Source organism: Manis pentadactyla, chromosome 15 (assembly GCF_030020395.1).
Source record: "Manis pentadactyla isolate mManPen7 chromosome 15, mManPen7.hap1, whole genome shotgun sequence".
NCBI lineage: Eukaryota > Metazoa > Chordata > Mammalia > Pholidota > Manidae > Manis > Manis pentadactyla.
The window spans coordinates 59,900,121-59,912,277 of NC_080033.1; the positions used below are offsets into that span (position 1 = coordinate 59,900,121).

Consider the following 12,157-nt stretch of genomic DNA (forward strand, 5'->3'; position numbering starts at 1 on the left):
CAGATCAGTGGTTGCTTCTTGTGGGTAGGAGATTGGGAAGGGGCTTGAGGGAACTTTCTGAAGTATTTAAGACGTGTTTGGTAAAAGTGGATGAAGAGTACGCTTAAGACCTGAGCATTTGACTGCATATAAATTACATGTCAAAAAAGTTGGGGAAAATAAAAAAGGTAACCAACCTCAGAGTTTGGAAGATCTTTTTCTTCTGAACTGTTTTCCATTGGTTGCTCCTCATGCTCTGCAACACTTATATTTTCTGTCTTTTTCATTTTAGCCAGTCTAATGTGCTAATTGTATCTCATTATGGGTTTAGTTTACATGTCCCCAGAGACTAATGAAGCTGGTATCTTTTTCTATGTTTATTGACCTTTTGGATATCTCATCTTTTTGAAGTGTTTGTTCCAGGCTTTTGTCCATTTTTTCCACTGGGACATCTTTCCTTATTTATTTGTAGGAGTTACAGATTCTGGAAACAAGTATTTTGTGATAAATACGTATTGTGAATATTTTCTTCCACTCTCTTGACTGCCTTTTCACTCTCAATGGTGTTTTATGATGAATAGATATTCTTAATTTTAGTGCAATTTGATTTATATGTATTTCCTTTCTGTTTAGTGCTTTTTCTGTCCTTTTGTAAACTTTTTGCCTACTTCAGTGTCACAAAGATGTTTTCTGCTCAGAGTTATTGTTTTACTTTTAAAATATGGATTGGCAATCGAAATGAAATGTATTTTTGTTTATGATGTAAGAGTCCAAATAAAGTTTTTTTCCCCATGTGTAATTCCAAGTGACTTAATAACATTTTTTGAAAAGACAATTTTTTCTCCACTGATACATGTCCTGGAAGACTTACAAAAAATGTATTATATATATTTATTATAAAAATAAAAAAAGAATTATAAGAATGTATTATATATATTTACATAAATGGCTCAAACTCTGCACGTATCTTTACTCTGCTATTTTCATGCAATAGTGTTGATACATCTAACCTATTAATGGCTGCATAGCATCCCTTTATACGGATGTAGCAGAGCTTAATTCCCTAAAATAGTCATTTAAAGTCTCCAGTTTTTGTAATTGTTGTTATTGAGGTGCTGAAATGAACATTTTGTCAAAAGTGGGTGCCAGTTGTTTGCCTTCTAAGTACAAATTGCTAGAAGAGGAATGGCTGGGCTAAGAGCAAGGCCATTTTGAAATTTGCTTTTTGTAAGGTTTATGCTAATTTTTGTTCCCACCCACAGTATATAAACCTCTTTCTCCATAGTTTCAGCAACAATGGCCATTATCGATCTTTTTAAATCTTTGCTAAATAGATGAAAATAATACTTATTGTTTTCGTTTCCAATTTTTTAATAGTACATTAAACAACTTTGTATATCCTTATTGTCTATTTATTTTTACTTTTTTTGGATGGCCTATTCAAATTTTCACTCATTTTTCTTCTGAGATTATCTTACTGGTGTGTGTATACACACACACACACACACACACACACATATATAAATAGTAATAACAGATGTTATCTTGCAATTTCCCTAGTTTGGCCTTTATCATCATATTGTCTTTTGAGCACCAGTTTGAACTCAGCCTGAACCAGAAGCTAACTTCTGACCAAGAGCTCTGGAAAGCTTCTGCGATCCAGGGCCAAGTGGGCGGAGTCCTCCTGACAGGTTTGCCCCGCCCCACACGCCCCCTCCACCTGAGGGGGCGGGGCCAAAGGAGCTCCGTCTGCGCGCAGCTTCTGTTGTCAGATAGGCCGTGGGTAGGGAGGCTGGCGATTCCCAGCTTCTGCGCCCGGCGGGTAAACGAAACTTAGGGAGGGGAGGCCTCGGCGCCACGAAAGTCGCCGGCGCCCGTGAAGTTGACGCGTGACGCCAGCTCGGCCTCAAGGCGCGTGCGCAGTGCCTGTCAGTCCCCTTCAGGCGGCGGGCGGCCGGCGTTCGGCGGCGCAACCTGGCGTGGGCTCCTTCTCCCGGGGTCACAGGGGTGCGTCTGTGTTTCCTTCCCGGCCTTTCGGCGCACCATCTCCGTTCCCAGCGACGGGGGGTGCCGCAGACCCAAAGGAGCGGCCCTCCCGGGAAGCAGCGCCGGGAGCGGAAGTGGAGCGTGAGGAGAGCGAGTGCAGTGCAGCCTCTCTAGACTCTGGGGGGCCGAGGTGGGCGTGAGCGAAGGTAATCTAGGCCCGGGTTCCGAGCCGGTCCTCCTGGGACTTTCCAGGCGGGGGCGGGAACCGAGGTGCGCCCAGGGAGCTCGGGACTCACTCCCACAGATGAGGAGACCGTGGGTGCCCCTGGCTCAAAGTAAAGCGCCGTAGACACAGTAGGTACTGTTTTCACCCTTGCTGGAGGAGGAATTGGCGGAAACACTTCCAAAACCCCTTTGGAAGTGTTAATTGGAGAGTAGCGACTGTTGATGAGATTTTGGGGGTTTTGCGTTAGGCCCACGAATTTGGCAGGCATTTCCTTTGTGGCTTTGGGCAGGGAGGGGCTGCAAGACTTCCTACTCGAGTCTGCAAAGCAGGAATGTAATACTGATCTTCCTAGCAGAATTGTGATGCTACAAAGCTCTTGGAGTGCTTAATGAAAGGGAAAGGAACACGTACTGGAAACTTTTTCCTTATATTCTGTACCACATTTTTAATTTTTTTTGTCATGCATTGAAGTGCTGGAGTGAAGTTGAAGTGCATTATTATGATTCATATTCAAAACCTAATTAGAGGACTGCCTTTTGTGCCAAGGATGATATCCATTCATTTATTTGATAAATCTTATAGAGGGCTTGCTGTGAACTGTTTTGACCTCTTGGGATGATAAATGAGTCAAGAAAGCAAAGATCCTTGTCCTGTGGAGCTTAGATTCTAGTTTGGAGAAGACAAATCATAAAACAGTGAACATAAATAAATATGTCAGAAGGAAAAGAATGCCATGGGTAAAGCAAGGCCTTACCTTTATCTCTATAACTGGTAGTGCAAGATGCAGTTTTAAATTAGGAGCCAGGGTAAGCGTCACAGAGAAATTACACTTGAGTAAATACTTGCAGGAGATGAGAAAGTTATGGAGATGTCTGAGGCAGAAGCATTCTAGGCAGAAGGTCTGCCCACTGCAAAGACTTGCAGGTTGCAGTGTGCCTGGTGTCTTCAGTACACAGCAAGAAAGCTAGTGTGGCTGGAGCAGAGTGAGTAAAGTGGGTAGGAACAGATTAGAGACGGGATGGGGCTGAAGGGCAGAAATCTTCAAGGACTTTGTACCTACTGTAAGGACAATGGCATTTGCTTTCAATGAAATGGGGAGCTTTTGCATAGTTCTGAGCAGAGCAGCAACACCATCTGACTTAGGTCTTACAAGGTCACTCTGGTCAGTGTGTTTCAGAATACACCACAGGAGGCAAAGATGGAAGTAAAGAGACCAGTTAGAAGGCCATGGCAGTAATCCAGGAGAGAGGTGACTGTGTGTACAGTCAGGAGGCTGGTAGCTGGAGGGGAGTGGGAAGTGGTTGGATTCTGGGATTTGATAGTAGGAAACATAAAGTTTGGATAAGCTGTGGATTATTGACCTGAACAGAATATAATAATATATGTTACATCGTTTTGGTCTAATTACCACAGGTATAATCAGAAAGAAAAATGGAGGGTTTGAATCACTTTAGTCCTCATATAAAGATGATTACCTATTAGCTTAGGTAAGGTTTCAGAGCTGACCTACAGCTGTTAATTAGTATGTGAAGTTAATGACTAAAATCAGACTTTTTCCAAAATAGAGTATAGTTGAGATCTAAATGTAGTTTCCAGTAAGCACAGTGTGAATTAAGACAGAATAACTTGTAATAAACTTTCCATTTGCTTTTATTTAAGATTTTAGTGAATGTGAAAATTCCTTTTTGCCTTCTTTCAGGAATGTGTCTAAATAGAGCTTCTAACAGTAAAAAACAAATGATCTGAGGTAAGAAAAAGATTGACAGGTAATAGTGACTATTAGCCACACTTTTAACTATACTGTGGCAAATGACTGAGAAGATAACTTGAAACTTCAAAAAGCTTACAAGCTAGTAGAGTAGACAGACTTGCAAATAAAGAAAATATAAAAAGATGAAGAAAGTCCACTAAAAGAACAATACAAAGTAAATGCTAATAGAATACAGTCTTCCAGATACTATTGTGTTTACTGGGCCACTAACCTTTATATCTCATTTTAATCAACAAATATTTCACCAGCTTTTTGTGAGATAGTGGTGTAGTACTCATTTTTTTCATGTTTAGCAGATCTAGATTTCTTTTTGGAAATTGGTTATAGAATGCATTGAATATGTTAAACAAATGCATAATTCATGACTAAAGCACCTGTTGATTAACATTGCACTAATTGTAATACTGGCTGTGGTACTCATTGCTCTACCTACTGGAATTTAGAACTTTTCTAGCACTCTGTCATTATGTCATTAAGCCACGCTTCTTTCTCTTAGATTCCTTTCCCTCTCCAGCGGACAAATGTTTTGGTTTCTTAGGCAGTGTTAGAACACAATGTACGATGACTACTTGTAATTTGTATATTCAATAAGGATATTTCTTCAGTTTAAAATTCTCTCAAATTGTGTTCTTTTATTGGCAGAAATAAATAGTATTTTATAGTGTAAGCATGGAGCTTGTCTGACTAGGTGAGACAGGAATCTGTAGTTTACAGATAGGCCAGGGTGTAAACTAGATCAAATTCAACATTGAGCAGGAGGAGGCTAACCAGTCAAGTCCAACAGAGTTAACAAGCAGTGTGGTGATGAGTGTTAGTTGGTGGCTTGTGAAAGATGATTTGATACCATCAAAGTGCATGTCTTATCAAGAGAGTGAGATCTGGGCAGAGGACATATTTGGCAATCCTGGCAGGTGAATAAGTGGGTGGTACCTGGTAGCAGGACCACTACTGGATTCAGGTAGGGAATCCTCTCCTGAAAGGAGGTGAGATTTGGAGGGAACTGAAAAAAAGAGTTAAAAGTCACTTGTTGGAGCTTGATCAAAGGTCATGTTCAGGTATGCATCTTAGTCCAAGAGTGTGTTTGGGGCCCTTTGGGCAGTGTCTCAGCCATAGGTAGAGAACTCTGGGAAGGAGCTAGATAGGTTACTATTCTAAGAAGAGCTGACATTCACTCATGTATATTCTTTGGTATATGTTCTTTATATGCTAGTGTGTTTTATCCTCATCTAAAGAAAGAATATCTCAATTTTTAAAATAATAAAGTGAAACTCAAAAATGTAATTTGCCCAAGGCCACTTACTAAGCTGTAAGTAGCAGAGCCGGAATTAGAGCCCAGGTCTGTTGGATATCAAAACCTTTACTCTTTCTTTATTCCACATTGTCTCATTATTTAACAGAGTGTGCTGACATTAGCCTTCCTATTTTATTTATTTTGTCATGAGTGTAACCTGATGTGCTGTGGATAAAAATGTCACTCGCTAATAAACTTGATTCATTTGTGTCTTTTCTTTTTCTAGATTTTAATTTAATTTGAAAATGAGTAAGTGCAGAAAGCCACCACAGGGTTCAAGTCCTGAGACATTCAGCCCAGATGTTCTTGCTGACATTTTTGAACTCTTTACCAAGAACTTTTCCTATGGCAGGGCACTTAATAATGAGTGGCAGTTACCTGATCCCAGTGAGATTTTCACCTGTGACCACACGGAATTTCACACGTTTCTTAATTTGAAGGAATCCCTAAATGAAGTGAAAAACCTACTGAGTGATAAGAAACTGGATGAGTGGCATGAGCACACTGCTTTCACTAATAAAGCTGGAAAAATAATTGCCCATGTGAGAAAATCTGTGAACGCTGAACTTTGTACTCAAGCATGGTGTAAGTTTCATGAAATTTTGTGCAGCTTTCCACTTATCCCACAGGAAGCTTTTCAGAATGGAAAACTGAATTCTCTACATCTTTGTGAAGCTCCTGGAGCTTTTATAGCTAGTCTCAATCACTACTTAAAGTCCCATCGCTTCCCTTGTGATTGGAACTGGGTGGCTAATACCCTGAATCCATACCATGAAGCAAATGACAATCTTATGATGATTATGGATGACCGACTTATTGTAAATACCTTGCAGTGGTGGTACTTTGGTCCTGATAACACTGGTGATATCATGACCTTGAAATACCTGACTGGACTTCAGAATTTCATAAGCGACATGGCTACCGTTCACTTGATCACTGCAGATGGGAGTTTTGACTGCCAAGGCAACCCAGGTGAACAAGAAGCCTTAGTCTCTTCTTTGCATTACTGTGAAGTTGTTACAGCTCTGACCACTCTTGGAAATGGTGGCTCTTTTGTTCTGAAGATGTTTACTTTGTTCGAACATTGTTCCATAAACCTGATGTACCTGCTAAACTGTTCCTTTGACCAAGTCCATGTTTTCAAACCTGCTACTAGCAAGGCAGGGAACTCAGAAGTCTATGTGGTATGTCTCCACTATAAGGGAAGAGAGGCAATCCAACCTCTGTTATCTAAGATGGTACTGAATTTTGGGACTGAAATGACCAGGAAGGCTCTCTTTCCTGGTCATGTGATTCCTGAATCTTTTCTTAAAAGGCATGAAGAATGTTGTGTGTTCTTTCATAAGTACCAGCTAGAGACTATTTCTGAGAACATTCGTCTGTTTGAGTGCATGGGGAAAGGGGAACAAGCGAAGCTGAATCATTTACGGGACTGTGCTGTTCAGTATTTCATGCAAAAGTTTCAACTGAAGCCTCTCTCCAGAAATAATTGGCTAGTAAAAAAATCTAATATTGGTTGTAGTACAAATACAAAATGGTTTGGGCACAGGAACAGGTATTTTAAAACCTATAATGAAAGGAAAATGCTGGAAACCCTTTCATGGAAAGATAAGGTGGCCAAAGGTTATTTTAATAGTTGGGCTGAAGAACATGCTGCTTATCATCCTGGGCAGCGTTCTCTTTTGGAAGGGACATCTAATCTTGAGTGTCACTCATGGCATATTTTAGAGGGAAAGAAACTGCCGAAGGTAAAGTGTTCTCCTTTCTGTGATGGGGAAATTTTAAAGGCTCTGAATGAAGTGATTGAAAAGTCATTAGGAGGAGCCTTGAATTTGGATTCCAAGTTGAGGCCAAAGCAGCAGTATTATTGTTCTTGCCACGTTTTTTCTGAAGAACTGATATTTTCTGAGTTGTTCAGCCTTATCAGGTGCCTTCAGGATGAGCAGGTTGTAGAACCCAGCAAGCAAATCAAGTGCCTGCTTGTGGGTTTTCCATCTGTCCGTGATGTCAAAATGCATATACCACTGGAAATTCAACTCCTAGAATCAGCTGAACTCATGGCTTTTAGCTGTTCATTACTTCATGATGGAGACCCAACTTACCAGCAGTTATTTTTGGACTGCCTGCTACATTCATTGCAGCAGCTTCGTACAGGAGATGTTATGATTTTGCCTGTACTCTCTTGTCTCACGAGATTTGTGGCTGGTTTGATCTTTGTACTCTACAGCTGTTTTAGGTTCATCACATTTTCTTGTCCAGTTTCCTCTGAGTCCCTGAAAACCTGTGCAGTCCTGCTATGTGTTGGTTATCAGGACCTTCCAAATCCAGTTTTCCAGTATTTGCAGAACATGAATGAATTGTTGAGCTCTTTTCTTAACTCTGATGCACCCCACCAAGTTTTACAGTTTGTGCCAATGGAGGTGCTCCTTAAGGGGGCACTACTTGATTTTTTGTGGGATTTGAATGCTGCCATTGCTAAAAGGCATTTGCATTTGATTATTCAAGGGGAGCAAGATGGAATCAGCAGCAGCCTTCAGTTATGAAATTGAACTTGCCTGTCCTGAGACTTAGCTTTATGGCTCCTTAAACTTTCCATTGCTAACTGCTACCCTTTGCTGTTAATTTAAGACCTTTCATTTTGGGGAAAGGCCAACTTCTGCATCATTTAGTATCTCTATTTCTGGAAAACCATCAGCTAGTTCTGATCTACAGGCATAGAGTTTTCCATGTGGTGGAATCTATGCAGTTGATGATATTCAACTTCAAACATGAGATATGTGGATGTGCTTGGGGTGGACACACCCAAACTTGCATATGCAGTTCAGTTGGTCTTATCTATCTGCATAGTATTTGTACCTGTGTGCCTTCATTCAGATTACATATTTTTCCAACAAATTTTCAGTCAGTGGCTAATGCTGTTAATGAGTTGATAGAGGTCTTTAATGGAAGGAGGTGAGCCACTCCAGCAATACTGATTTCCTTTAACACTGACCACATCAGTTAGGGATTTGGGGAACTTATCTTGCCAGATCTTGATACGTGCTATTGATTGTATTTAGGCCATTGACCCAGTTTACTTTTATGGTTCAAATGAGTGTGCTGTTCTGTGAGTTTTGTACTAACCACAACCAAACCAGCTAGAAAGGATATCAGGACAGCTTCAAGCCAAAGATCATGTATAAAACAAAGAACAATTACTGTGTCTAACACACTCCTGTGTCATGAAAAGCTTTATTTAGCAGTGGTGTAATACTTTTTAACTTCCAGGAAGTAATCTGTGACGTAAAAGATTTTCACAATTGCAAAATAGTGTTTATGGTCTCATATTGGGGCAGATGAACAGGATGAATATAGTGAATACTGAAGGAAAAAATTTTAATACTTTCAGAATGATGGTTCAGCATAAAATTTTTACTAACTTTTGGTACAACCTTTACTAATTCTTTTTTCAGTGTAAAGTAGCACTTTGCCAGGAAATTAACTAACTGAGATGATTATTTTATCAGTTATGTTTATTTATTTTGAATTATATGTATTTGACAGTGTGAAAGAGCTTTTCTGACAGACTATTAAGCAAATCTTCATTACTTTGAAATTCCTCAAAGTGGAGAATACTTGTATTTTCATGTGCATTTTAGACATTTTTGTTATATGAAAAATAATTCTCTGATGTATTTGATAAATATTAATGTAAACTTTTTATGTTCTTTGCTGTTTTGAGTTTCATTATAGATTCATGAATAAAGTCATTAAAAGAGATTTTTGTGTTCGTCTTTTTTAAAGAGAATCACGGGAGAATTAAAAAATATAACTTGGAAACATTTTTTTAAAGGAAGGTTTGAATGAAAGTTAATGTTCCTTCATTTCCTCTGATTTGTATTCATTAAAATTTAGTCCTTACTATTGTAATTGTGGAATCTCTACTTTGGGGAAACAAATTGATACTTAAGGGAGGGAGGAGAGGAGGTAGATTTAGTTCTTGTCGTGGAGGGTGTGGAGGCCTGGAGGTAGATTTCAGAAAGAAATACAATTTCCTGCTGATGACGTTATGGAAGCAGTTCCAGATGATAGAAATCTGATAGAAAATTGGTTACCAAGAGAACATTAAAAACTGCTCTTGGAAATTTGCTTTGATTGGTTTGGTGTCCAGTATAATGATGCAGTTTATTTTTACTTATTCTAACCATCAATTAAATGAAGTTGAAAGCCTGTGTCTAGGTTCTAGACCTATTAAAACTTTAAGCCCCCTCAAATTTCAGTCAATTATAGCTATTATTCTCACAATGCTAAAATTATCCTATTTTGGCTTGGATGGGTGTGGGAGGAACCCCTTCAATTTGATACCTATGCCATTTTCTACATAATTCGGTCATACTTTTTGGCACTCTGTGAGCCAGTTTCATCTTGTATATTTTCTGCCCAGACCTGACATGATCTTGACCTTTGGAATGGGAATTGGGGTTGTCTGTAGTGCAGTGGTTCTCAAATTTTTTTGTCTCAAGGCTCATTTACGCTTTTAGAAATTACGGAGAATCCAAAGAGCTTTTTGTTATGTTGCTATATTCCATATCAGAAATGAAAAGAGAAAAATTTTGTTTTATTAACTTAAAAATGATAAAACCATTATGTGTTAACATAAATAATTGTTATGAAAAATAACTTCAAAACAAAATTTAGTGAGAAGCATGACATCTACATTTTTGCAAATCTTGTTCTTACAATAGAAGACAGATTCTCCTATCTGTTTTTACATTTAATCTGTTGAGATACATTGTTTTTGGCTGAAGTACTTCAGAAAATCTGGCCTTACACAGATAGGTAGTTGGAAAAGGGAGGAGTATTTTGATAACCTTTCCAGGTAATTACGGATATTCTTTGATGCTACTCCAAAACTTGACAAGTGATAGTTTCTTAGAAGTTGGTTGCAGTGAAGAATCTTAACTATATTAATTTTTGTACTCTGTTATACTAAACTATTAATCTGTCTTGCACTTTGAATGGATCATTTACCCACATGTGATTTTGCAGCACCATAAATTTGTCATTTGGAAAATGTTCATATTTAGTTATGCAGATTTGCAAATGCTGAAGCATTTGATTATATGGTATCAAAAAGCAGTCACATTTTAAAATATCACTGCTGATCTCATCAGGAAAATCTAAGTATTGAGAAGCTGTCAAGCTTAGGGTGGTAGACAAAATTTTCTAATATTTTACTTTTCACTTGAATACTTGAATTTTATGGCAACAAATATTAGTTGTTTTTCTTAAGGTGATGGCTCACTTTATTAGTTTTTTGAGAAATTGTATCAAATACTCAAGTCAGAACAACTGTAGTATGTCTGCCAGTTGTTCTCTCATGAAGACTTGGTGTTCCATGAAAAATGCACAGCTGAATTATAACTCAATTGCACAATGCTTTGCTTGGAGACATCCATGTCACATTTTCTTTATCCACTTGCCCATCAGTAGATACTTAGGTTGTTTCTGTGTCTTGGCTACTGTGAATAACGCTGCAGTGAACATGGTGCATATATCTTTTTGAGTCAGTGTTTTCATTTCCTTAGAATAAATACCCAAAAGTGAAGTTACTAGCCTGTGTGATAGTTCTCTTTTTTTAATAGACCCTTCATACTATTTCAGTGGAGCAAAACAGTTTACATTTCCTACCAACCATACAGAACAGTCCTCTTTTCTCCACATTCTCACTAGCACTTATTTCTTCTCTTTTGGATAGTGACCATTCTAACTGGTGTGAGGTGATATCTCTTTGTGGTGTTGATTTGCAGTTCCCTGATGGTTAATGATGTTGAGCACCTCTTCATGTACCGGTTGGCCATTTGTATGTCTTTTTTGGGAAAATGTCTATTCAGATCCTCTGCCCATTTTTAATTTGGCTTGGTTTTTTGTTATTGAGTTGTATGATTTCTTCATATATTTTAGATATTAACCCCTTATCAGATAATTAACAAATATATTCTCCCACTCAGCATATTGCCTTTTAATTTCATTGGTGGTTTCCTTTGCTGTGCAGAGCTTTTTAGTTTGATGTAGTTCCATTTGTTTATTTTTGCTTGTGTTGCTTTTACTTGTGTCAAATTCCAAAAATCATCACAAAGACTGATGTCAGGGAGCTTTTCACCTATGTTTTCTTCTGGGAGTCTTAATGGTTTCAGGTCTTACATTCAAATCTTTGATCCATTTTGAGTTGTGTTTTGTGTATGGGGTAAGACAGTGGTCTGGTTTCATCCTTTTGCGTGTGGCTGTCCAGTTTTCACAGCAACATTTGTTTATGAGACTCCTTTCCCTACTGCATATTCTTGGCTCCTTTGTCATAAGTTATTTGACCATATATGCAGGAACTTATTTCTGGCTCTCTATTCTGTTCCACTCATCTATGTGCTAGTCGCATACCATTTTGATTACTATAGCTTTGTAATATAGCTTGAAACCAGAAAATGTGGTGCTTCCAGTTTTATTCTTCTTTCTTGAGATCACTTTGGTTATTTGGGAGTCTTTTGTGGTTTCCAAACCAATTTTAGTATTGTTTGTTCTATTTCTGTGAAAATTCCATTGGCATTTTGATAGTGCTTGAACTGAATTTGTAGATTGCTTTGGATAGTATGGATATTTTAACAGTATTAATTCTTCCAAACCATGAGCACAGAATGCCTTTCCATTTATTTGTGTCTTTAATGCTTTCATCAATATCTTATAACTTTCAGTGCACATGACTTTTACCTCCTTGGTTAAATTTATTCCTAGGTATTTTATTCTTTTTGATACATTTGAAAATGGGATTGTTTTCTTTTTTTTTTTTAGATAATTATTTTTTATTGAAGGGTAGTTAAAGCACAGTATTACATTACATTAGTTTCAAGTGTACAACACAGTGATAAAACAT

At 38.2% G+C, this 12,157-nt stretch overlaps 2 protein-coding genes across 4 annotated transcripts in view; both read left to right on the forward strand.

Moving 5' to 3' along the window:
- The first annotated feature begins 1,910 nt into the window (after positions 1 to 1,910).
- Positions 1,911 to 9,012, forward strand: CMTR2 (cap methyltransferase 2). Of its 3 annotated transcripts, none has more exons than XM_036926949.2 (2): positions 1,911 to 1,986; positions 5,480 to 9,012. In XM_036926949.2, the coding sequence occupies exon 2, from the start codon at positions 5,499 to 5,501 to the stop codon at positions 7,794 to 7,796; it is 2,298 nt and encodes a 765-aa protein (XP_036782844.2). In that variant the 5' UTR covers positions 1,911 to 1,986; positions 5,480 to 5,498; the 3' UTR covers positions 7,797 to 9,012. The 3 variants fall into 3 exon arrangements, with proteins under 3 accessions (XP_036782844.2, XP_036782842.2, XP_036782843.2); XM_036926947.2 differs by lacking the exon at positions 1,911 to 1,986 and adding an exon at positions 2,023 to 2,171; XM_036926948.2 differs by lacking the exon at positions 1,911 to 1,986 and adding an exon at positions 2,185 to 2,319.
- HYDIN (HYDIN axonemal central pair apparatus protein) overlaps positions 2,033 to 12,157 on the forward strand; it is a 377,997-nt gene continuing 367,872 nt past the window's right edge. The window contains exon 1 of the mRNA XM_057493202.1: positions 2,033 to 2,171. The gene's annotated coding sequence lies outside the window, so the exon portion shown is untranslated. The remainder of the gene's footprint in view (positions 2,172 to 12,157) is intronic.

Coding starts and splice junctions, on each gene's coding strand:
- CMTR2 (XM_036926949.2), top strand. CDS start 5,499: ATGAGTAAGTGCAGAAAGCCACCACAGGGTTCAAGTCCTGAGACATTC.